At 47.5% G+C, this 23,756-nt stretch overlaps 2 protein-coding genes across 2 annotated transcripts in view; both read right to left on the bottom strand.

Annotated features, from left to right (window-relative positions):
- Positions 1-4,811, bottom strand: part of stpg4 (sperm-tail PG-rich repeat containing 4) — an 8,664-nt gene extending 3,853 nt beyond the window's left edge. The window contains exons 1-5 of the mRNA XM_080017048.1: positions 4,711-4,811; positions 4,481-4,537; positions 3,328-3,582; positions 2,487-2,551; positions 2,202-2,247 (exon numbers count right to left, since the gene is read on the bottom strand). Of these exons, the coding sequence (XP_079873174.1) occupies positions 2,202-2,247; positions 2,487-2,551; positions 3,328-3,582; positions 4,481-4,537; positions 4,711-4,740 (453 nt within the window). The 5' untranslated portion in view covers positions 4,741-4,811. The remainder of the gene's footprint in view (positions 1-2,201; positions 2,248-2,486; positions 2,552-3,327; positions 3,583-4,480; positions 4,538-4,710) is intronic.
- A 1,668-nt stretch (positions 4,812-6,479) lies between these two features.
- calm2a (calmodulin 2a (phosphorylase kinase, delta)) lies at positions 6,480-10,274 on the bottom strand. Its single transcript, XM_080016619.1, has 6 exons — positions 10,158-10,274; positions 9,374-9,404; positions 7,948-8,091; positions 7,749-7,855; positions 7,533-7,668; positions 6,480-7,144 (listed from the first exon to the last, which is right to left on the bottom strand). The coding sequence occupies exons 1-6, from the start codon at positions 10,158-10,160 to the stop codon at positions 7,116-7,118; spliced, it is 450 nt and encodes a 149-aa protein (XP_079872745.1). The 5' UTR covers positions 10,161-10,274; the 3' UTR covers positions 6,480-7,115.
- Between the last annotated feature and the right edge of the window lie 13,482 nt (positions 10,275-23,756).

The raw sequence follows: 23,756 nt of genomic DNA on the forward strand, positions 1-23,756 counted from the left end.
ACCAGCTCTCTCCCCATGATTCTGGCCCAAAACATGACTCCGCCACCTCCTTGCTGACATCGCAGCCTTGTTGGGACATGGTGGCCATCCACCAACCATCCACTACTCCACCCATCTGGACCATCCAGGGTTGCACGGCACTCATCAGTAAACAAGACTGTTTGAAAATGAGTCTTCATGTATTTCTGGGCCCACTGCAACCGTTTCTGCTTGTGAGCATTGGTGAGAGGTGGCCCAATAGTAGGTTTATGCACAACCTCAAGCCTCTGGAGGGTCCTACACCTTGAGGTTCGTGGGACTCCAGAGGCACCAGCAGCTTCAAATACCTGTTTGCTGCTTCGTAACGGCATTTTAGCAGCTGCTCTCTTAATCCCTTGAATTTGTCTGGCAGAAACCTTCCTCATTATGCTTTTATCTGCACCAACCCATCTGTGCTGTGAATCAGCCACAAATCTCTTCACAGTGCGATGATCACGCTTAAGTTTTCGTGAAATATCTAATGTTTTAATACCTTGTTCAAGGCATTGACTATTTGAGGCTTTTCAGCAGCAGAGAGATCCTTTTTCTTTCCCATATTGCTTGAAACCTGTGGCCTGCTTAATGATGTGGAACGTCCTTCTTAAGTAGTTTTCCTTTTATTGGGCTCACCTGGCAAACTAATTATCACAGGTGTCTGAGATTGATTTCAGTGATCCAAAGAGCCCTGAGACACAATACCATCCATGAGTTTAATTGAAAAACCAAAAATGAAATGTTTATGACACTTAAATCCAATTTGCATAATAATTTGGAACGTGGTGTAGAAAGCGAGTCAAATCAATACGCACACACACACACACACACACACACACACACACACACACACACACACACACACACACACACACTCACACAAACACACACACACACATACACTCTCACACACACACGCACACACACACACACACACACACACACACACCTCCGGCCCACTGGACAGGACGGTTTGGCTGACCAATTGGAAAATAACTTCCTTTCTCCGACATCTCGGGCTGAGGGCACAGTGACTATTCCAAGTGAGTATATAACCATTATGAGCCATTATTACCCCACTTTAATATCCCCTTCTACTCATCTTCTCACCCATCGGGTCATCTGCCAGTGTGAATGACCGGTGGGTCCTCCTAACAGTCGCCGTGGGATTTGTTTAGCTTCTTAACCTTTGACAATAAACTTGTCAGGGAGTCGCTCATGATACCGCTAAAAGCCGCAGGCCACCGCGGTCTCGGGCGGTAATAACACCCTGGGGATTTCTCACCGCCTTTACTTCTCTGTCAACACCCGGCAGCTGCCAGTGTGGCTCAAATACCCATCAGCCACCGCGGCGCGGGCGGCGTGGTGCGGTGTGGTGGGGTGGGCCGAGGCAAAGGCAAAGAGAGAGAAAAACCTTCTGGAATATAGAAGGCGATAGGAAGTGACCCTAGTGGAAGTGGAAGTGCCACATAGACGTTTTGGTTGGAGTTGACCCTAACCCTGACCTATCTATGGAAGTTGAAGTGTTTAAGTACTTGGTCTTAAAAGTAAAAGTACTTGTCATATCCAGTGCCCTGATATTATAGATAGGGTCTATAATAACCATATAAAGTGCTACTCTGCCTTTTTTTCTACAGTACGGACAAGTTTTCATGCAGATCCTGATTACAATTCGCTAAATACAATAGTATAGGTGTTGTCAGACTATTTTCAAGGATATGGAGCTCAAATCATTGATTAGAAATCCCAAATCAGCACTTTCATTGAGTCAGCGCTCAGTTTTTAAGACTTAGTAAGTAGTAATGAGTCTGTGTTGGAAATGTAGTCGAGTAAAAAGTGTAGATATATTTATTATTTATTTTTCACTCATTCTTTAGGGGTATTTTTTTTTTTATCATGGCAAAGGGTTTGAGAAAATCTTTCCCTCATAAACATGTTTTTCCTTGATTGAGCTGCTGTTAAATAAAGGGGAGAGAGGTTGGAAAAATGATTCATCCTTACTCTGATCTGCATGACACGCTGCGTTGTGTTTTTCTTACCCTCCAGGGTAAACATCGAGTCGCACCACATAACGCTGCAGATACATATTGTGTAACCAAAAACTGTTCAAGAAGTTCATTGTAAATCTATCCTTTTTTCGGGCGATGGAAAGAGCGATCATAATAAGCTGTCTGCGACTAGATACTCACAGGTGGAAAGCTGATCCGCTGCACAGCAGACCGAAACGCCGCGTGGCTGCAAAACAGAGGGGAGAGGAGGATGCTGAAGGAAAATAAAAAAAGAAAGAGAAGCTGCTGGAAGAAAAGAAGAAAGAGAGGAGGCCGCGAGCGATCACAGGCGGAGGAAATGAGAGGGCAGGTCCCTGATTGCTCGTGTTGTGAGGAAACGAGCGAGGGTGGGAAGACGGATGAAGGGGAACAATTTGGTGATCAAGGCAGGATTCGCGGCAGCTGATCTGAGGCAGAGTTGTTTACGTGCAAGGAGTCTTCCCCGCCGTCTTTTCCGTCACGTTGTAGTCACATGGGGACGTCTTTAGATCCTGGTGTAGAAGACCAAAAAAAAGACAGAGAATATGCCCTGGTGATCCGGGTGTGGGGATGGTGTGGTTTGAGCAGCCACACCTGACCTGGATCTAGATAATTGGGGACCCAGGATCAGAGTGGCTGCATACCTGTTGCTTGTTGGTTGGTCTAACGAGCAACAGGTAAAACCCCCATCCCCACACACACTCAGGAGAGAGGAGCCCTGTCATGACCTGTGCCCATCTGCTCCGGGGCTTCTTCTATTAAGTCCCTTCTCCACAATAAACTTGTGTGTTTTCTACGCCTTTGTCCATGTCTCTGTGCCGGAGGTCCCTGATCACACGGTTGAGTGTGGCAGGCGAAACTGCCACATGATTGTTTAGAAATAATGATTTGATTTGTTGTCCTTCATTAGAACTGCAAGGACTTGTCAATGCATCCAACACCATGCCTTCCCCCGGTCGACAGTTTGCCTAGAGCGGCAAAATGGCTAGAGCCGGCCCCGGCACCCTCCCCCATTAGGTCGTATCTTTTGTTGTATTCCTCCCTTCGAGAGCACCTCACATTTTTGGGAACTCCGGGTGTGCTGTTGAGCGACATAATTGTTGCCGTGACCGCTTTAAATGCACTGTCAAAACATAACCATGGACTAGTGCTTGCAGGGATTCTACCCAGTGGACCCAGTGTGCTACCATAGCACAGCAGATGCCCAAAATAATTGGTATAGACCACGAAATTGGTGAATGTACATGAAATGATACAACAGCATAACAATGGGATCCCCCAATCTGACCTTGTCCCTGACGCCCAGGGTGAGGGGGTCGGGCCGGGGGCAGCTCTTGAAGGAGTAGGAGGCCCGGCGCTTGAGAATCTCCTGGGTGGAGTCGCGGTGGTCATAGGCCCCAGGCAGCAGCAGTTCCCCCTGACGCACCACCCTGGTCTGGGCATCCCTGCCCGGGCCTTTAAACCCGTAGGTCCTCCTGACTGGGTTCAGGTCAGCTTCCTCTAAGAAGCTAGTGAGGTGGTAGTGACCTGGGACGGGTGTATCCTGAGATGGAAGTGAGAGATCGGGATTGTTCCTCCATCAAAGGATTTGAACACATATATATATATATATACACACGCACACCAGTCAACCACAACATTAAACCCAAGTCCTGGAAGTTGTGCGGTGGGGCCTTCATGGATCGCGCTTGTGGTTCCAGCACATCCCACAGATGCTCGATCGGATCGGAACCTAATCAGACCCATCCACATGATGTAGTAGAAAATGTGATTCATCAGACCAGGCCACCTTCTTCCATTGCTCCATGGCCCAATTCTCACGTGCCCATTACAGGTACTTTGGGTGGTGGACAGGGGTCAGCATGGACACTCTGACCGGTCTGTGGCTACACAGCCTCATACACAGCAAGCTGTGATGCACTGTGTGTTCTGACACCTTTCTATCATAGCAGCATGAACTTTTTCAGCAATTTCTGCTACAGTAGCTCTTATGTGGGATCGGACCAGACGGGCTAGCCTTCGCTCCCTCCCTCAGTCTTTGCTCCCTACGCGCATCAATGAGCCTTGGTTGCCGGTTGTCCTTCCTTGGACCATTTTTGATAGATTGTAAGACCTACCACAAGACCTGCCGCGGACACTATATGATATGCTTTTAAAGTGCAACAGATCTAACGTGGAGAGAGATAGAGAGAAATAATATGGTAGAAAGACTGCCACAAAGGTTATTTGATTGAAATCACTGACATTTTAATTACATGGTACATCCCTAAGGCCACTGAGGCTGAGAGATGAGTTTGTGTATGGTCATATTTTGTAGACAAATGCGATGTGATGTGTGATATGGTGCTATTCTTTCATGCAGTCTGGTTGCAATTTCAAAATTACCGTTATCTAAATAGGTTTGAAACCTTCTGTGCCATAACACAATGACAGGGACTTACGTTCACCATTTCCAGCAACCAGCGTCCTCGGCCATAAAGGTCCCTCTTTGTATCGCCCTGAAAGGAAAAACGTGAAACGTGACACAACAGACTGTTTGAAGACCTTTGGGGGGTTTTGAGCCCGAGGATACGATGTCTCACTGCTGGTATAGCAGATAGTATTTTATGTGTTCTTTCCGATTGGGCGCACAGAGCTCGGCGGTGTTTAATATCGCCCGAAATATCCTCACCTTCTCCGTCACACCTCGTCTCCTGGACATGGTCAGGGCGCTCGAGACTTCCTCTTAAACTGGCGCTGTGCTGCGGGTCCAGCGTCTGGGCTCCACTGACGCCCGACCACGGCCTCACTGTGACCGTTACTATAGCAGCCACTCCACCGTCGATCAATTTTTTAAACAAGCCAGCCAGGCCACGGGCTAAATTTAGACAAACCGATGTGTCTGGTTCTATGAGGGAAGGACAATATTTACGTGTCGAATAACATAACAGATAATACCAAGTGTCTCTCAGTTACCAGTGCCCATGTGTTGCCATATGTTTCTGTATTTGTAATATGTAAATATTTAACATTGTTGGGAGGATGGCTTCTCTGTCTTAGGGAAACTACTGCAAATGATCAGTGAATTGGCAGCAAATTACTGTTTATGATAATGATAAATTTATATTATGGAGCCTCATCTGTTTTCCTGGAGCAGTCTGGGAGTGGCAGCGCTGTCTCTGCAGATTTGATGTCCTTGCTTGGAGAAAAACATTCAAACCGGTGCTTTCATTGTTTCAAGTATGTCACCTTTTGTGGCATATTGGGCCTCTTGAAGGGCTGCTGTGATGTTTCCACACACACACACACACCGTCAGCACAGCAGTGCTCCGGACCATCATCAGAAGCCTGCGATCTCTCTGGGAGCGAAAGCACAGCATCCGCCCCTGTTGCTAGGATACGTGGAACATATGATTCAGAGAAGTTCAGGATCCATGTTTATGCTGCTCGTCAAGGAACTCTCATGTGACCGGTGCATGAGGAGACAGAGACACGCGCACACACACACACACACACACACAACGAAAATGATCTTACCTATGTCTTCCTGTTCATCGTGGTTACCAGCTTTAACTCAAAACATCTTGCTGTCTTCCAATAATTATTAACTGTTGTACTTTGAAATATTAAATACTATTTGATTATTTCCTACTATACTTTTAATTGTTGAGTCTTCAGAGGAGTTTCCCCAGCCACAAATATTAATTTCCAGGAAGCCATCACAAAGGTACTTCTAATTACCTTCAAATAAATCCAATATATAGGGTATTGGATATTGGTTTATCAGGGCTTTATGGCATGGCTTAAAGAATTTTCCACACCACCAAGATATGAATTACATTAAAACAATCAAATGCTCATTAAAATAAAACCTGTATACATACGTTAAGGATCAAATACAGGAGGCAGGTCAGAGGTCCACAATAGAGCTTTATTCTTTAATTCATCAAAATGATAAACTTAGTATCTCTGCAAGCTACTGTAACAAACTCAATATTGAGAAAGAAAAACAGGAACAGGTACACCTCTATTTACGTCATTAGTTTCTCCGACGTCTCCCGCTCTGAAACCAGGGTCACGCGCCAACTAAGACAGGAGGGCGTCTGGGTGCCGTGCCAGCAGAGGCAGACGCCACATGGCCATCGAGCCATACCATCGTACACACACACACACACACACACACACACTTGAAAAATAGAAGCCTTTGATCCCACTCTAAGCTTTTGTTTTAAGCACAATTATTTCATCTGAAATTGTTCAAACATTAAGAGGCATTGGCTGATGTTCCTCTCAGTAGTTTGGGGCATTTATAAAGGGATACTAGCAATGGTAAACATCATTTCCCATGTGAACTGATTAAGAAAAAAAAACAATGAAAGAAAACAAAAAGGAAAGAAAAGCATACCGCCCAATTTACAAAAGTGTATACAAATTAACTGAGAAAACAAGACAATTTTCAAATCTGGGTAGATTGTAACTTTTATTGGAAAACAAAAATATACAACTTGGAATGGATTATTTGAGGCATGGCCAGAGGCCATTTGAAAAAAAAAAAAAAGAAAGAAAAGAAAAAACAAAACAAATTAAAAGTTGTGAGTAAAACATTAAAAAGCATAGTAAGATTAGTCGTTTCTGGTATATATAGAACAGCAGATACAAAAAGAGTTTGTACGAGTACCGAGGAGATACACCCGTGTCATTTTTTTGCGGTAGTGCAACGCTGAGAAATTTTTCCATATATATATACTTTGTCCGTAGAGTCCATGCAGAGTTTTAACTTCTCCACATCGTTTCCATGCCAACGGTGTTGCCAAGTGACAACCATGCGTGGAGGGGGCCCCGGGCCCCGCATGAGAGGAAGGTTCCGACTTCTCCGGCCTGCTAAAGGCCTCCACGGGCGCTCCGTCACTCCAAAACACCATGACAGCAAAAGAAAGGGACATGGGGGACAAGAGCCTACGCAGTTTACATGCAGTTCCTTTGGACAGCGAGGGGGCAGGGACGAAAGGGGGGGGGGGGGGGCTATTAAGATTTTACAGATAAATTACACAAAGAAAAAAAGGCAAATTATGTATATAAGAAATCTGTACAAGGCCGTCACTTCGCCGTCATCATTTGTACGAACTCTGCAAAAGAAAGAAGAAGGAGTTGTGTTTAGTTTGGTGCTCGGCGTAGCGCTGGGCAACGTTGCCACCCAAATATCACATCTTCATTTGAGCAATACTTAGATATGGATGGTTTTAGGATATTTCGGAGATGAGTACTGGTGGTTTCATAAGATATTTATACACAAGGGTCAGAGGCATTTGATTACAACAGCTAACAGTCTATGAAGTTCAGACAATTGCATTACTATATGGTCATCCAGCATTTATGACAACCAATTTGACTACATCACCATATGACAATAACCAAAACCCTAGCTGATATCTAGTCTCTTACCACAATGTTATAAATGGGTCACCCCGTCACATCCCATTCAATTGTTTTATTAAACCTCTACAAGCAACCAACCTTCATAGTTTACTTGTCCGTCGCCGTCAATGTCTGCTTCTCTGATCATCTCGTCCACCTCTTCGTCGGTTAGCTTCTCCCCCAGGTTCGTCATCACGTGACGCAGCTCAGCTGCACTGATGTAGCCGTTACCGTCCTGGAAGCAGAGCAGTCAGCCACCGCGTACAAAACTAGAACATCCTCGCATGTTTAAGGGGCGATGGATGGGGCTCTTACCTTGTCGAAGACACGGAATGCTTCTCTGATCTCCTCCTCGCTGTCTGTGTCCTTCATCTTCCTGGCCATCATTGTCAGAAACTCTGGGAAGTCTATCGTTCCGTTACCTGAGTCCAAGAGAAACCTGTTAGCGCTTCCTGCCGGGGCCCGAGCACGCGGGCAATACGGTATTTTAAAGCTGAAGAGTTGAAGCCCTCACCATCGGCGTCCACTTCGTTGATCATGTCCTGCAGCTCTGCCTCTGTGGGGTTCTGTCCCAGCGAGCGCATCACTGTGCCCAGCTCTTTGGTTGTGATGGTACCATCGCCATCCTTGTCGAAAAGCGAGAATGCCTCCTTGAACTCTGATGTGAGAAAATACAAAGTGGAATTGTGTTTAGTATGGCAGCGCAAGAACCAACAATGACTAGAAATAAAATCCAGAGAGCAAAATACATGCAAAGTCCATTTTATAAACACGTCAAATTGAATATCCATTTACTAAAGAAGCCCAATGATATGACATAGCACGCCATTTACAATTACACCAATGTGAAATTAACTCATGGCCTGGAGGGGATTATATCAGAGCGAGACCTATTTAAACTGCACACACTCCACTTATGCAGGTGTGTTTCCAGTAACAACTGCACAAGTTTCTGGATAAACAAGGACACAGAGTAACCTTAAGAATGAACAGCAAGCTAGTGTTCTTCACCACCACCATTAAAAAAAAAACAACAAATAAGAAAACCCCATGTGTTTTACAAGATTGTAGTACCATTACAAATCTAACAAGGCCTACAGTCAGTATGTGGTGGCAGCTCGCGCTGAGAATCGTGGGAATCAAACATGCAAGGGGAAACACCCCTTTTGATCAGAAACTACGATAAATTTCTACCTGCACCCTATAGGGTGTCTACAAGCAGCCACAACAATATCCGTCTTGTGGAAAATAGTTTTACACTTAAATCCAACAACAGGCTTCGCAGGATCGACGTTCCATTATTCTGCTCCAACTAGACCGGCAGCGCCACTGAATAATGCATTGTGTGAAAACAATAGGGTGCCGCTGAAGAATTGCCACGTTTTGAACCGGCCGAACGAGCACGTCGAGGCCCAAAGCGACCGCAAAGAGGGTAACACGCCAAAACAAGGAGAGCATTGGAGCCAGCGGAATAACGTACGTACTGGTTCTTCGGGAGTGACCTGCAGCAATTACAAGCCCCATCAAGTCACCACCGAGAGAGCGTCCTTCCACCCCGGCGCTCCACCCAGAGAACACACCCGACGCAGAGGATGCAGAGCTAGCTTCAACCTCCGAGCAGACCACACCGCTCTGACGATTACATCATTTATTACATGGCAACCATGCACATGCAAAGAGGTTTCCATTCGGGAGTCCTCGGGCGCCAGGACGGCCTAGGAAACAGCCTGTTCATTCATTGTTGTGTTGTTTTTTTTTGTTGTTGTTGTTTTTTGTTTTTTTAATGGTGAAGGAGAGTCATGTGCAAAGCCTTAAAAGGCAAACGTGAAAATCCAAAGCCAGGGACGTCAGGGATCCATATCACAGGCCACAAGAGAGCCAAGGCTGGGGAGGGGGAGGGGAAGAGGGGGCAGAAATAACTCAATACATCGACGTCTTACCGGCAATCTGCTCCTCTGTCAATTGGTCAGCCTAGGAGGGAAGGAAAAGATGAGAAAATTGACAAGTGTCCATGCCCACACCTCCTGAACAGCCGCAATCCAAAAAGTGCATTTACCAACTGTCATCAACTACATTCAATACACGTCTCTCGGGGCGCAGAACATCATCTCCAGCAAGATAACGTCCGGTCTGAGTGATGAAACACCGACATCTGTACTGGACGAACTTCCAATACATGAATAAGAGACGCATTTTTATTTTTTATTTTTTTAACACATGGCTGGATAACATTCGGTGAAAGGACGTGCCGGGGCGGGCGAGGGGGTGGTTCGAGTCGGCGTACGCTCCGCCGCGTCCGGTAACGGTTCGCTTTGGCGGTAACCGTCCGCCGGAGCAGCAAAACACGTCCGCTCGGCTGTCCCATCGGCACGGGCCAAAACGTGCACCCGTGAGGCGACTAACGTGGGAAAACCCCACCGCGGCCAAGACGAACAGCAACGGTCGACTGCCCAGATTTCACTTTTATTTTTTATATTTTTTTTTAAATAAGCCGCCGGCACCGCGGCGTCCGCCCCACCCGCTAGGGCGCGACGTTAACGTTACGCACCCGGCGGTCGGCGGTCAACGCGAGCATCCCTGAAACAAACGAGTGTGCGGCGGCCGTCGCGGTTGCCAACTAACTGGTTGTCCGGCGGCCGCCGTCGGCCCCAAATGTGGCAGGATCGGCGGCCGCCGGGCCGGCGGATCGTCCGCGTCGGAAGAACCGCGCGGCGTCTTTCTTACCATGTCGTCGCAGGGTTGAGCGATGGGGGCTTCGGTTAAGTCCGTAAGTGACCAGAGTAAACGACCAAAACCTCCTCATTCGCCGGTTGCAACGTATTTATGCGCTGGGAGCGGGCGGCTGGACGCGCCTTTAACCGCTGTCTCCTAACCCCGCCCCTTTTTCGAATCCCTCCGCCGACTTCCTTATTCCGCCACCTCTAAAAATACACACGCAACGGCGTGTTTTTCAGCTAAATAAATCGCGCTGCGACTCACTGCGGCGTGAGCGCCCGTCGGCGATCCCGGCGCGCGTTTCCAAGCGGATAATCGAAAATAAGGCGCAGGCGGTCGGCATTCTAGGGCGGCGCGCACGAATACTTTCCGCTACTCGGTGACGCGGCGCGGCACGTCGCGGGCTGGAGTAGCGCGCCCTGATTGGTCCGTTTGTACCTGCAATGCGTCACTCGCTCGGTCCCAGCCGCCGCTGCATTCTGTCTCTATAGAAGCCCGCTGCCAGGGCGCCGTAGTGCTCGGCAGCGCTGCCGGCATGGCGGGCGGGCGGGCGGGCGTGTGTGTGTGTGTGTGTGTGTGTTGCAGACGTACGCGTGCTTATAAGCGGCGTCCCCACCGGCGCCCAAGGTGATGGGTTCACAGACGTCGCGGCGTCGCCGCTCCGTCCCTTCTGCAGCGATACCATCTGCAACCTGTGACGTGTGGAGCGTGCTACAAGTGCGCTTTAGAATTAGACCTTTATTGGGTTCGCGAGTCACCGTAGGCCCACGGAGGAAGCGGCGGGGCGCGTTCACGTCTGGCTCCGTGTCAAGTGGCCGGGAATCCTGAGGTGTAATTGCCCCACTGATGGGGGGGGGGGGGGGGGGGGGGGCTTTGCTAACGGCCCGATCCGCTCGGAACCGTCCCGCGGTGCCCGGGAGGGAAAGGGAGCGTCCCCGTACCCTCGCCCCAGCGCCAGACGGCCCCTGCCTCTCGTTCGTCGTACGCAGACACAGAGAGCAAAGGATCATGGGGAGCGAGGGGGGGGGGGGAGAGGGGTGAATCTGAAGTGGTTTTCCCCCTTCTCCTTCTCCTTCTCCTCCTCCTCCTCCTCCTCCTCCTCCTCCCTCCCCCCCGGTTCGGCGTTTGCCGCACAGAGCTTGAGGTGATGCTGCCGTCTCCATGTGATCTCATGAGCGGACTCAGAACTCACCTAATCTGGAACACACTGGAGTCTATTCATTTTAATCTCTTTTATATATCCCCCCCGCCGCCGCAAACACAGGATGTTTCCTCACCCTGAAGATTATGTAACACTGGAGGAGACGGCACAAAGGCCTAAATCTGTCACAAGAATTAGATAAGCCGGAGCATGTGTGAAAAAGACTGTGTGTGTGTGTGTGCGCGTGTGTGTGTGGCATATGTCCAGAGGAATAAGAGACATTGTCCAAACATAAACATACAGTATAATATTCACCGCTATACGACCAACTTGTGCGTCGCCGCTGTATTTACGGCCGACATACGCGTTCTTGCGTACACACTCGTAGAGTTCGTTATGCAATGTTTCAACGCAGCACCGCACCAATTAAAAAAAAAAAAAAAAAGTGTTGAAAGACTTGACGGGTCATAAAACGGTTACAATCAAGTATAGTCTTTCCCTTTGTCCTTCTTGTTTCAGTTTCAATAGCGGCACTTCATCCATTATGCAGAATCAGCCGTTTGCCCCTGCTACGCGACATGGGCCCGGGATGCTCCACCCGGGGGTCCCGTGGGACCCGCTTTCGGGGTCAAAGGTGACTGGGGGTCAGAGGTTAATATGGAGCGGGCAGATTGGAAACCGAGGAAAGATGACTTCACCCTCTAATAAAACCTGAAAGCAATCTCCGTGGTGTAAAGGAAAGATTCGAGCGATGGAGCACAAGCTGTGTTAAAATATTGATTCATATTGTTAACTCCGCCCGTCATTTCTTCTGCAGCCAGTGTGTCTGTGTGTGTGTGTGTGTGTGCGTGTGTGTGTGTGTGTCTGTGTGCTTTATGTACCGCGACAACCAATTTGTCAAGGGTTGTTTGCATTTTTATGCTGTTTTTTTCCCTGTTACGGTGCCACCATTCTTATCAGTGTCAAGTGAATATGTAACCGCCCTGGAGAATGTCTCTATCAGTTGTGGCCCAGCCCAGGGGCATTTTCAAGAACAGGAGCTTCAAGTCTCGTAGCGCCGGGCTCATAGGTCATGCCGGTTTAATAGAGGCGAGGCCGTAGCCATGGCAGCCACCGCTCCATCTTCATTAACGTAACCTCTCAATAGCCTGTAACATCACTCCCACTGATAGCCGTTGGTATTGTCCCCATGGTAAAAAAAAAACAAACATGTGGGTCAATCCATTTCTTGTATGTGCTTGTGTGTGCTTGTGTGTGTGTGTGTGTGTGTGTGTGTGTGTGTGTGTGTGTGTGGGAGGGGGGCGGTCATAAGGTATTGTCATTCTCATTTCATGATGTCCTTTAAATGGCGCCGCATTCGAGCGGCGCTTCAGGGCAGGCCGACACATGCGCGCGTGCGCGTCGGGTGGCGGCTGGGGGAAAAGGCAGGTGACAGATATGAGACAATGTTCGCCTATGTAACTGGAAGACGCGGCCATCACTAATGAATGAGGCGTCGTAAATGCACCTGCTGGCCCCGTTCCAGGGGAGTGGCTCACCTTTCGCGCAGCCTTGGAGAACGGCCTTGTTTGCTCGTGCGCCGTCCTTCCCGAGCTGTACCAACAGTGAAGCTCACAGATGGCATTGTTTGTGTGATCGCCACGTGGGCGTGTACCTCCCCTTTGAGTGTCTAAAGTTGAACTTTGAGCTTGTATACGTATATATGTGTGTCCATGTGTGCATGTGTGATGGTAGATACAGGAGTGGGATGTGTTTGTGCACGCATGTATTTTTTATGATCTGCGGGCAATTTCCAAATAGGCAGGGAATGGCCTGCCTGCGGGCAATTTCCAACTGCATCTGACCAGTTGGTCTCCTTGGAGAATTCCCTGATAGCCGGCATAAACCGAGCAAAGGCCTGTCTGTTTTGATTGGCAAAGAAGAAGAATCTTTCATCGCGCATTCATGCAAACACCCTCTTCTGATGGTGGCTGTTGAAATGGGTTCTCTGCTTTTAACTCATCATGGCTTGTCCAGTGATGTGCTACAAGAAGGAAACCCCATGTGAGCATGCGGAGAACATGCAAACTCCACACAGAATGGCCCCTCATTGGGAGATAACCCGCCAGAGCATGGTACCAACAGCACCCCTGGCGGGAATCGAACCCAGGACCTTCCTGCTGTATAGGCAGCAGTGCAATGCACTGTGCCAGCATGCCACAGGGGGCAAGAGTTGACACCATTGAACATCCAATAAGCCACACGGTCCTAATAAGCAGCAGCATAACCAGCAGCAGTAAAGCTATCCCTTCAGTTTTATAGGCATGCGATAAGGGCATTAGCGGTGTAAGGTCCAACAACATGCTATCTGTGTGCGAGCCAAAACACCCGTCTCCCTGGGCCTACTTGCTACGGAGAAATGACTGGTTTTCCCAAATTGCATCATGAGACAGTGATGATTAATGGCTTCAAATCGGATAAGAGGATTTGGTCAGGCAGGCCATTCCCTGCCTATTTCAATCAATTGTGATGAAATGGATATAGTGTTAAGCATGCACTTAGCTCCCTCCCACCCCCATCGCATTGTGTTTGTTTGGTCTGGCGGCTGAGGCCTCCAGTGTTTCCGACCTGCACCTGTCACTCCTGTCTGTTTAATGGGAACTGAGGGAAAACCACAACTCGCGGGCTATCAAATACAATCCCCGTCGTCGACCTTCGCTCTCTCTCTCTCTCGTCGTTTTCTTTCTTTTTTCTTCCTCCCCCCTCTTCGTCTTCTCTCTCTGCCTCCATCATTTCCCCCCTCTGCCTCTAACTCCGTCCTCCCTTCTCGCTCTTCCCTATCTGGCTTGCCTCCAGGTGTCTGCTGCAGTCAGCGTGTGGAGCTGTAGTTCAAACGTCGCAGCCTTCGGCGGCACATGAAACATTGCTCTTTGGAACCTTCCAGACGCGCGGCACCGCGGAGCTTCTCCCGTCGCGCAGTTTAATCTTCACTCGCTGCCTTTTCCGCGACTGCCTCCCTCCTGTTAGAACGGCTCCTTTGTCTTTTACAGGTGTCAGGGAGGGGAAGCTCTCGCTGTGCAGTTGTTTGTTTGTTTTTTTTTTTTTGTTTTTTTTCATTATGTTTCTTCGCAAATTTGCGTTACGGCGTTATCCGTGACGTTATATATTTCCCCCCATTAAATCGAGTCTCATGCGAGGGGGAATGGAGGATGGGCACTGCGGGAGTTCATGCGGGGGTGCAGGGTGGGAGTTTTGCATGCAAAATACAAGCGGGCGTCGGGTACGCTCGCCTTAACTGTGTGACCAAAATAAGAAAGCTGGCAGGGGAGAGCGCTCTGCAGCACCCTGCCCTTGACCCCCCCTGGCTGAGGAACAGTACCAGGGCTGTCTGCAGTGGAGAGGACCTGCAGGGCTGCACTGCTCCCTGCTCACATGAGCTCATTTTGCAGGTAGGGGGTTGGGGCTGTGGAGAGAGGGGCTGTGTGTGTGTGTGTGTGTGTGTGTGTGTGTGTGTGTGTGTGTGTGTGTGTGTGTGTGTGTGTGTGTGTGTGTGTGTGTGTGTGCGTGCGTGCGACACTTTAAAACCAACTCGAAAAACAACATGAATCTGTCAGCGTAGTAGACTCAGTGATGACACCCAGTGGCTGCTGAGAGAATTGCATAACAATTCCCCAAAAAAGGCCCATAAAAAAATAAGAATAATAATTTGAAGGATTTGAAATGTTGGGCTTAAGTTTTCAGCCTACGGTCACAGATTATTTCCCATTAAATCTAGCACATATGGTCCACATCTTTATTGCATTTATCAAACAGTTCAGTTGCACCAAATTTCACAACAGTGTTGTGTTAAATATGACACATATAAACCTAAATATGACCACATAAACATGACCTGGCAACCACCAGAGAGTTTACTTTGAATACTTTGAAACTCATTTTGTGATGCATTAAAGGTGAACTATGTTCAGAGTCTACTTTATAACCCCCCTCTCCCCCAATAAATACATATCAGTTTGTAGTCAAAGTCTTTAATTATGATGCGGTAATCCATGGGATATTGAACTGTGACTCAGCCTAGATAACGGCTGACGAAGAATAACGGCGGCATCAAAGGGAAATACTGCCGCTGCGTCATTTGGAACCCGAAGACCACTGCAGTGGTTTTACTTTTCATCAAGGTCTTCTGCCAGAGGGTTGTTAATTTTCGCTAGGTCAGACTGTCAGGGGGGAAAAGTGTTGTCCGGGCTAAAACGCTTGGCAGGTCCATCACCCCACTTTCAAAGAAAGCATCTAATAGACTTTCAAAAGTCACTCTGGCTAAATTGCTTGCACATTGCAGTATAAATTACAGCCACCCATCCATCTTAAAACATATACGTCTCAGATTGAAAAGTATGTAACGTGCTGCTCGCTCAAGTTTGTGGGCATTTGCATTCTTTCGCGTGCATGTAAGGGATTCCATGTGTTAAACCATGCAGGCATTTGTCTGCCTGATTTCAGAGTCATGAACGTGTCCATTCGTATGTACTGTAACGACGTGCACATTTGAGGGCGCGTCGTCGGGCTTTCCCCCGGCGTCGAGGCGTCTACTGTATGTAGCGAGGGCTGCAGTGGGTGATGTAGTGCAGCGCTGGGTCCGAGTAGTTGAAGGGCGGCGGGTTATCCTGAGCCTGCATGTACTCGGGCAACAAGTGGGGCAGCCTGGAAGCAAGCGGACAAAGCGTTAGGAACGTAATGCAATGGAAGCAATTTGATGGGAGACGTTAGAATTATTTGCTGGAATTATTTCTCGCTGGGAGAAAAGGAAAAATCTGGGGACGGGTTTGAGATAACCCGGGGTTGTCTCAAAAGAAGAATTGTGATAGTACACTTGATCTACAGCTCAGAAGGGTTGTTCTCCGCACAAATCAATATATTTTCCGTGATTAATGAGGCACAGTGTGTTCCCCCTGTGAAATATAGGTACATTAGCGACTGCAAAGCCCTTCGTAGGCAACGGCGTGGGGGAAAAAACAATAAACCTGTCTGCTCCGTGTGTATTAGTGTTGATGATTTCCTTGTGTATCATAGACCTTCTATCTGGGGCATTACGTAGGCGGTCGGCATAATATCGTTCCATGTAATCCTAAAACGTCTCTTTGAGCTGTTGGTCAGAGGAACAAAAGCAAAAGCTCCTTCTGACAATGGGTTTAACTCCATCTACAGTAATCTAACAACCTAATCCTACAATCCCACAGGGAGGTGAAGACCATTATGCATCCATAGGGGTATTTTACAGACGGGGCATGAAAAGCAGGCCAGACCTCCAAGAGAGAGGGGTGGGGGTTGTATCTCTGTGGACCTCCAACACCTGATCCAGATGTCCAACATCTGCACACACTCCGTGTTCAGAGGACACATGTCCTGTGTGCACACATCTGCGCATGTAACTCCTATGCACGCGCGTGCATGTGCGCAAATAAAAGGCGAACATCAGCGCGGCAGATGTACTTTGCATGAAAAAAGGGAACACAACGCGACTGCGATGACTTTCAGGAAGAAATGAGTTCAAGCTTTTACTGTTTGGTTATATACACAGCAGTACTATCTCAGCCATTTTACGAGAGTTCCTATCTTTTTTGCTGATTTCCCTTTAACTGGCTGTGTTGCTTCAAACCTGACCAAGTTACCAGTGTTTTGGTTGGGCCTCGACTCCCTGCATGTGAATTCCGTGCCCTCATCGTCGCTTATAATATTTGAGCCGCTTTCATTTTTATGTTTTTTTTTTTCTTTATTTTTTGTCTTTTTATCTCCTTATGTTACCCTCAAATGCAGTTTTATAACCTGTATATCACAGAGTCGTCAGTAGGTAGTGCGTTTGTTTAATATAGTAAGAGAGTGGGTAGTCCACCCTCTGACTGAGAGGCACAACACAAGAAAAGCACTTCTGCAAATCCATAACGGAGGGTGAGATCTCAACCAAGTTGATGCAAGTAAAGAGCAGGCTTTGGGCAACCTGACCACTTGTTTCACTGTGTGACGTATGTGTGTATGTGAAGCAACATCCAGCTCACTTTCTAGCAACAGTTCCAAAAGCTGCAAGGCCCAAAGCATGCTGCTCTTTTGTGCGCTCCAAAGGTCTCTTTGAACTGAAACTCATGAAACACACTCCTCACCGCCCTTGCTTTTACTCGTGTCACATACTCTTGCAGCACCTGAACCATCTGAGCGATATATTCCAGCAGTCATTTTTCCCCCCAATATAATAGAATGAATTAGAATAATATTTGGCTTTAAAGGTCATGGAACAAATGTATAAAATGGGTTCGTGTCCCTTTCCCTTTCTGTTGGCCTGGCAAATTTATAATCACAGTACCATTTAATAGAATTTGTTCATTATGGAATGCCATGCATAGACATGCATTCAACAAAGAGGAATCTGATTGTCATTTAACATGACAGCTGTCATTTTGAAATGTGACTGGCTAAAAACAGCAAAAATGTGATTTGCTTAAAGCGGCTTAAATTACTATGAGAATGTCCAGTTACAGTATAACTAAAACTGTCTTCAACTCATATAGCAATTCAATAGGTTGGCTGTGTCTGTATATGGGTCAGTGTGTGTGTGTGTGTGTGTGTGTGTGTGTGTGCGCGCGCGCGTTGCACTCACTCCCCAGTGATGGTTTTCTTGCGGCAGCAGCAGAAACAGGCCATTGCAGCCAGCAGCAGCAGCAGCAGCAGAGGGATTCCGATGCCCAGCACCAGACCCAGGATCAGGGGTTTTCTATCCTCCGCTGCTAGGTCCTCGGCTGGCCCTGTGTGGTTCGCGCCTTCCCTGTCTAGACGAGAATAAAGTCCAATAACAAAAATAATCAGGATTCACTCATTTGTGAAGAGCTCTAGAGAGCAATGTAAAGGCCCAAAATTGGACCGAAGCCTTTCAATGGGTTTCCATCGGGTGATCCAGGGTCCCAATACACCAAGAGATATGGATGTTTTTTTAAGTACCCCCTCCCGCCACTGCCCTTGGGCAAGGCACTGGCTCTAGAACTGGATATGGTCCAAATGTTGCTTATAGTTAGGATGTGTAAAATGCAGAGGCGAAATTCCAGGTGTACGTAAAAAAACGGATTCTCTTCTCTGAGACCAAGAAAAAAATAAAACAAGTCAGAGGAGATAGATTCTGTAGTGAGGGTGAAAGATAAAAACTATCGAGAGAAATAATAACCTGTATTTGTATAGCACAACGTACCTGTTTATACACGGATCAGCCACAACATTAAAACCACCACGAATAAACACTAATATTGTGTAGCTCCCCCTTGTGTCGCCAAAACAGCTCTGACCCGTGGAGGCATGGACTCCACAAGACCTCTGAAGGTGTCCTGTGGTGTCTGGCACCAAGACGTTTGCAGCAGATCCTTTAAGTCCTAAAACCCTTGTCCTGTTCCTCAAACCATTCCTGCACATTTCTGCAGTGTGGCAGGGTGCATTATCCTGCTGAAAGAGTCCAATGTCATCATAGGAATACCGTTGCCATGAAGCGGTGTCCTTGGTCTGCAACAATGTTTAGGCAGGTGGTACATGTCAAAGTAACATCCACATGAATGCCAGGACCCAAGGTTTGCCGGCAGAACATTGCCCAAAGCATCACACTGCCTCCCTCACCTTGCCTCCCTCCTGGTGCCATCTCTTCCCAAGGTAAACGACACACACACACCCGGCCATCCACATGATGTAAAATAAAACGCGATTCATCAGAACAGGCCATCTTCTTCCGTTGCTCCATGGTCCAGTTCTGACGCTCACATGCCCATATTAGGCGCTTTCGGTGGTGGACAGGGGTCAGCATGGGCACTCTGATCGGTCTGCGGCTACTCAGCCTCATACACACAAGCTGTGATGCACCGTGTGTTCTGACACCTTTCTATCATAGCAGCATTAACTTTTTCAGAAATTGGTGCTACAGTAGCTCTTCTGTGGGATCGAACCAGACGGGCTACACTTCACTCCCCATGCGCATCAATGAGCCTTGGGGGCCCATGACCCTGTCGCTGGTTCACTGGTTGTCCTTCTTGGGACCGCTTCTGGTAGGTACTAACCACTGCATACCGGGAACACCTCACAAGACCTGTCGTTTTGGAGATGCTCTGACCCAGTCGTCTAGCCATCACAATTTGGTCCTTGTCAAAGTCGCTCAGATCCTTACGCTTGGCCCTTTTTCCTGCTTCCAACACGTCAACTTCAAGAACTGACTGTTCACTTGCTGCCTTATATATATATATATATATATATATATATCCCACCTCTTGAAAGGTGCCATTGAAACAAAAATGTTGTGGCTCATCGGTGTATAGTATACACAACATTCAACTCAAAGTTCTTTATATTTATAGAAGATTATTGAATAGTAATAAAAAAAAAAAATCAAACAAGCTAAATGGTAGAGATACAAGGATCCCTTGTTCCACAACACTGTCAATACGTAATTTACCTATGAGACTGACAAGGGCCATAACAATACATCTGTTAAATCACATAAATGTTATTGAAAGTTCACACGAACGTCTTAAAGCCAGAAAGAAAAAAATGTCAGTAATCTTGAACAAATCCAGAGTTTGAACGTTTCGGCTATAAACGTGACCCCAGGCCTACAGATTTACCTCTATGCGTGTGCGGGTCCTTACCTAAGATGCAGGACTGGGTCTCGTCCACGTCGGTCGTGCCGTTGCACACGCACCTGTAGCCGCCGTAGGTGTTGGCGCAGAGAGCAGGGCGGACACACGCCGCCTCCTTGGCCTTGCACTCGTCCAGATCTGTGGGTGTGGACGGTCCAAGGATGAGTGGGTGCGGAAATGCGGACGAACCATCACTTTACCAACAGAAATGTGCGCTGGATTTCCTCACCCGATAACTCAACCGTCCCCTTGTCGACTGCCATGCCATTTTCATGCCAATTTTACAATGATGAAATAATGACGAACAATTGGCGATACAAAAAAAAAAAATGCCAAACCAAGAAAAATAATTAGTTAAAGCAAGCTATAACAAAACATTTTTACATTGAGCTGAGGTTTGTAAAAGAACAAGATATTATCCCTGACAATTTATCTTTAGGGATTGGAACTGCTGATTTGGAAAACCATTACCTTTTAAATAACCTTTCCCATAACCCATAACCTTTCAATTATTTATTATTATTTAATTATTTGTTTTTATTATTTAATACTTAAATAATAAAAGTGCAATTTCTTTTATAAAAAAAAAAAAATAAATAAATAAAAAAGTACAATCCCTGATGTGCAATTGTCGGAATATGTGCAATACGCTTCATTACGCTGATTCCTATTTACGCTGTTTCTACTTAGATATATATTTTTCTATATATTTATATTGTTTATAGTGCTTGATCCTTATTACTTTAGTTACTACGACTCTTTATTCATGCTCTCTATTTTCTGCTGTCACTTTTTAATGCTGTAACTGTGCAAATTTCCCCGTTGTGGGACTAATAATAGTTTCTTATCTTGAAAAAAAAAAAAAAAAAAAAAATTCCCACAAAATACCAGAAGGTTTACAGAAGCCGTGTTTGGGCCTTCACCTCCGACGTCGGCGGACCTGATGCCGTAGTAGGCGCTGACTCTGCCCAGGTAGTCCCTGATGTACCAGTGGGGGGTGTCGCTGGACATATTGATGCGGTACTCGTTCAGAGCTGCACTGGTGCCGCGCTCTGGACTCATCGCGCTGGCGTTGTAGAACTTGTTCTGGAAGCCGATGGATAGAATCTGCTCCAGCTGAGTGAAGGACCAGTTTGTGGGTTAGGCACATGCATCTTATGCACTGACCTGTTCAGAACGTGCATGTTCAGCGTTTCAAAAGGAATGCACACATTCCCCCCACCAAATTCAAACTATTTTCAATGTAAAAATGCGTGCAGGCAAACACACCTGCTTCAGTCGTTCCTCTGTAGGTTTCCCGCTCTTCCACCCCATGGAGACGTTGAACACATTAAACCCTGCGGGGAAACATTGCAACAGCTATTGGGTGACCCCTTCCAACCACGCATGTACTATGTTCGCCACGGGAACACCAAAAGTCACACTGATGCACAGCTATGGAAAATTAAAAAAAAGAGGCATCCAATCCGGATCTCTTACCTGGTGGGTTGTCGGGGTTACCTGGTGGGAAAACAAATCATGAGGAAGTGGACGATAAATTATCATGAATTTACATCTCTTTATGGCACAACCCCAAATAGCAACTTGTTTTCAGTTTAAAACACTGGACTAGGGTCAGAGTAACCTCCAGCGGATCCTGGATCTGCCTCAGGGTCTCCTCCGAGTCGGACATGCCTGGCCTGCATGTCCACATCACTGATACAGTACATCACCGAGTGGTCGATCTCAAGCTTTTTTTATGCCCTCACTCACTGATTAGACCCAGAGATACCTGCGAAACCCCTCCACCGGGAGCCACATTCCTCCCCCCCTCACCTGGAGGAGACAATCCATCCTTTTCCGTTCGGCTGAGACAAACCATTCAGCCTGCAAACTGTTCTACTGTGATGAAGCTAAAGGGACGACAATCCTCTGCGATAGCACAGGCGCCACTCGTCTGCCCTCGCACCGGACACTATCCAAGCCTTGGCCAGGCCTTAATACCCTGTTCATAAAAAAAATGCAAACTAGCAAGGAGACAAAGTGCAGCCTTGCCAACGCCCACGCTGAATGCGCTAAGAATGGAAACACAGCTCTCGCTTCGTGTGCACGAGGACAACGGCTGGCGGGAGCAGCCCCAGTCGTCTTTAAGGCCCTAGTGCCCGAAGGAAATCCACATTGTTCCTCCCGGATCTGAAGTTTCCGTATCAGCCGCCAAAACCTCATACGGCACCTGCTTTCCCAGGAAGTCTGAGAAAGTGTGACTTCACGATAACACGCCCACCCCAAAAAATGAATACTGATAATATGAATGCGCATGTACCACAGCCGTCAGATTCTTTGGTGTTCTGGTATCTGCAGGAGCAGCGGACGGAGCCCGGTGTGTTCACGCACTCGAACTTGGCATTTGGGCAAGCCGAAGGGTCCTGACACTCGTCTATATCTACAGGACGGACACAAAAAGAAACCCATAGCTGTGATGACTGTTCATTATTCTGAGGCAGCGGTCACATCCGGGCCTGTGTTTGGGTGCTGCTCTGACCCGTGCAGTTGTGTCCATCGCCGGTGAAGCCGGGTTTGCACTTGCAGGTGTAGTTGTAGCCGGTGCTGTGGCAGTCGGCCATGTGGTGGCAGGGGAAGGTGAATGGAGGAAGGCAGTAGTCTGAGAAGGGAACAAGAAGATCAAGGAAAGGAATAATGAATAAGGTCACGCAATGCAGTAACTCGGGACTGCAGGTACCGGATAAAAAATTAATTAAATAAAAATCGATACACCGATACAATTCAATTATTGTTTCAGTTCCTGAATTGATTTAGCAAATTTTTATTTTGATACTTTGTTTGAAAGTTATGCACCATAATTTAAATTAAATACCTGGCAATTCTAGGCATCGCCAGAACATTAAACCAGTATAGCACATACAGTAAACACTCATCAGTCACAACATTAAAACCACTGACAGGTGAAGTGAATAACATTGCTCATCTCCGTTCCAATGGTTCCTGTCAAGTCGTGGGATATATTATGATGCAAATGAACAGTCAGTTCTTGAAGTTGATGTGTTGGAAGCAGGAAAAATTGGCAAGCTTTTAAGCTTTTAAACAACAACAAAAAAAGGACGAATAACATCTGACCGTTCTCAAAGCATTTGTAGCCCCGTTTGCCTTTGTAGACTGTGGGAAACGGACACTCCCCGCAGGTGAACTGCTCCGGCTCTGAGCCAGGTCGGCACTCCACGCCCGGGAAACACGGTTTCCCTCTGCACACGTCTGTCCTGTTTCCACAGAATGTTCCGCTGAAACCTTGCGGACACAAGCACGCCGCCACCTGGAGGGAGAGACACCGCAGGGCAAATATCTATACTTACACACTCAGTGCATTCAAAGGCAAAGCTTCTGCGCGTTCTTGGCGTCAGTACCTGGAACTTCCCCTGCAGGTAGTTTTGGGCGATGCTGTCGTACTGGCACGTGCCCCCGTTGAGGCAGTTGCAGACCTGCAGGACGGGGCTGAACAGGGAGCTGAAGAGCTGGTCGCTCACCTTGATGGTCAGCTGCACAGGCTGGATGCCGAGTGGCGTCCACATCAGGTATCCGTCTCCTTTTTTTGCGGGAGACACAGGACACCGAGTTTTACCGTCACAGCGGGGGGGCGGGGGGGACTCCGGTAGCTCTGTGCTTGCAAGATTTTAACTAAATTTTAACTAGATTTTAACTAAGTGCGGCGGCGCGACTGGTGTTCAACCAGCCAAAGAGGGCACATGTCACTCCGCTGCTCATCGAGCTCCACTGGTTACCTGTAGCCGCCCGCATCAAGTTCAAGTCTCTTATGCTGGCCTACAGAGTGATTGTTGG

This window comes from Zeus faber, assembly GCF_960531495.2.
Source record: "Zeus faber genome assembly, chromosome: 16".
NCBI classification, from domain to species: domain Eukaryota; kingdom Metazoa; phylum Chordata; class Actinopteri; order Zeiformes; family Zeidae; genus Zeus; species Zeus faber.

What these genes read in the sequence shown, in the direction of transcription:
- calm2a (XM_080016619.1), bottom strand. An exon ending in CATTCCGTGTCTTCGACAAG is followed by an intron (nt 7,669 to 7,748) that starts GTAAGAGCCCCA and finishes CTCTGCTTCCAG; the next exon opens with GACGGTAACGGCTACATCAG. An exon ending in CGGACAAGTAAACTATGAAG is followed by an intron (nt 7,145 to 7,532) that starts GTTGGTTGCTTG and finishes TTTCTTTTGCAG; the next exon opens with AGTTCGTACAAATGATGACG.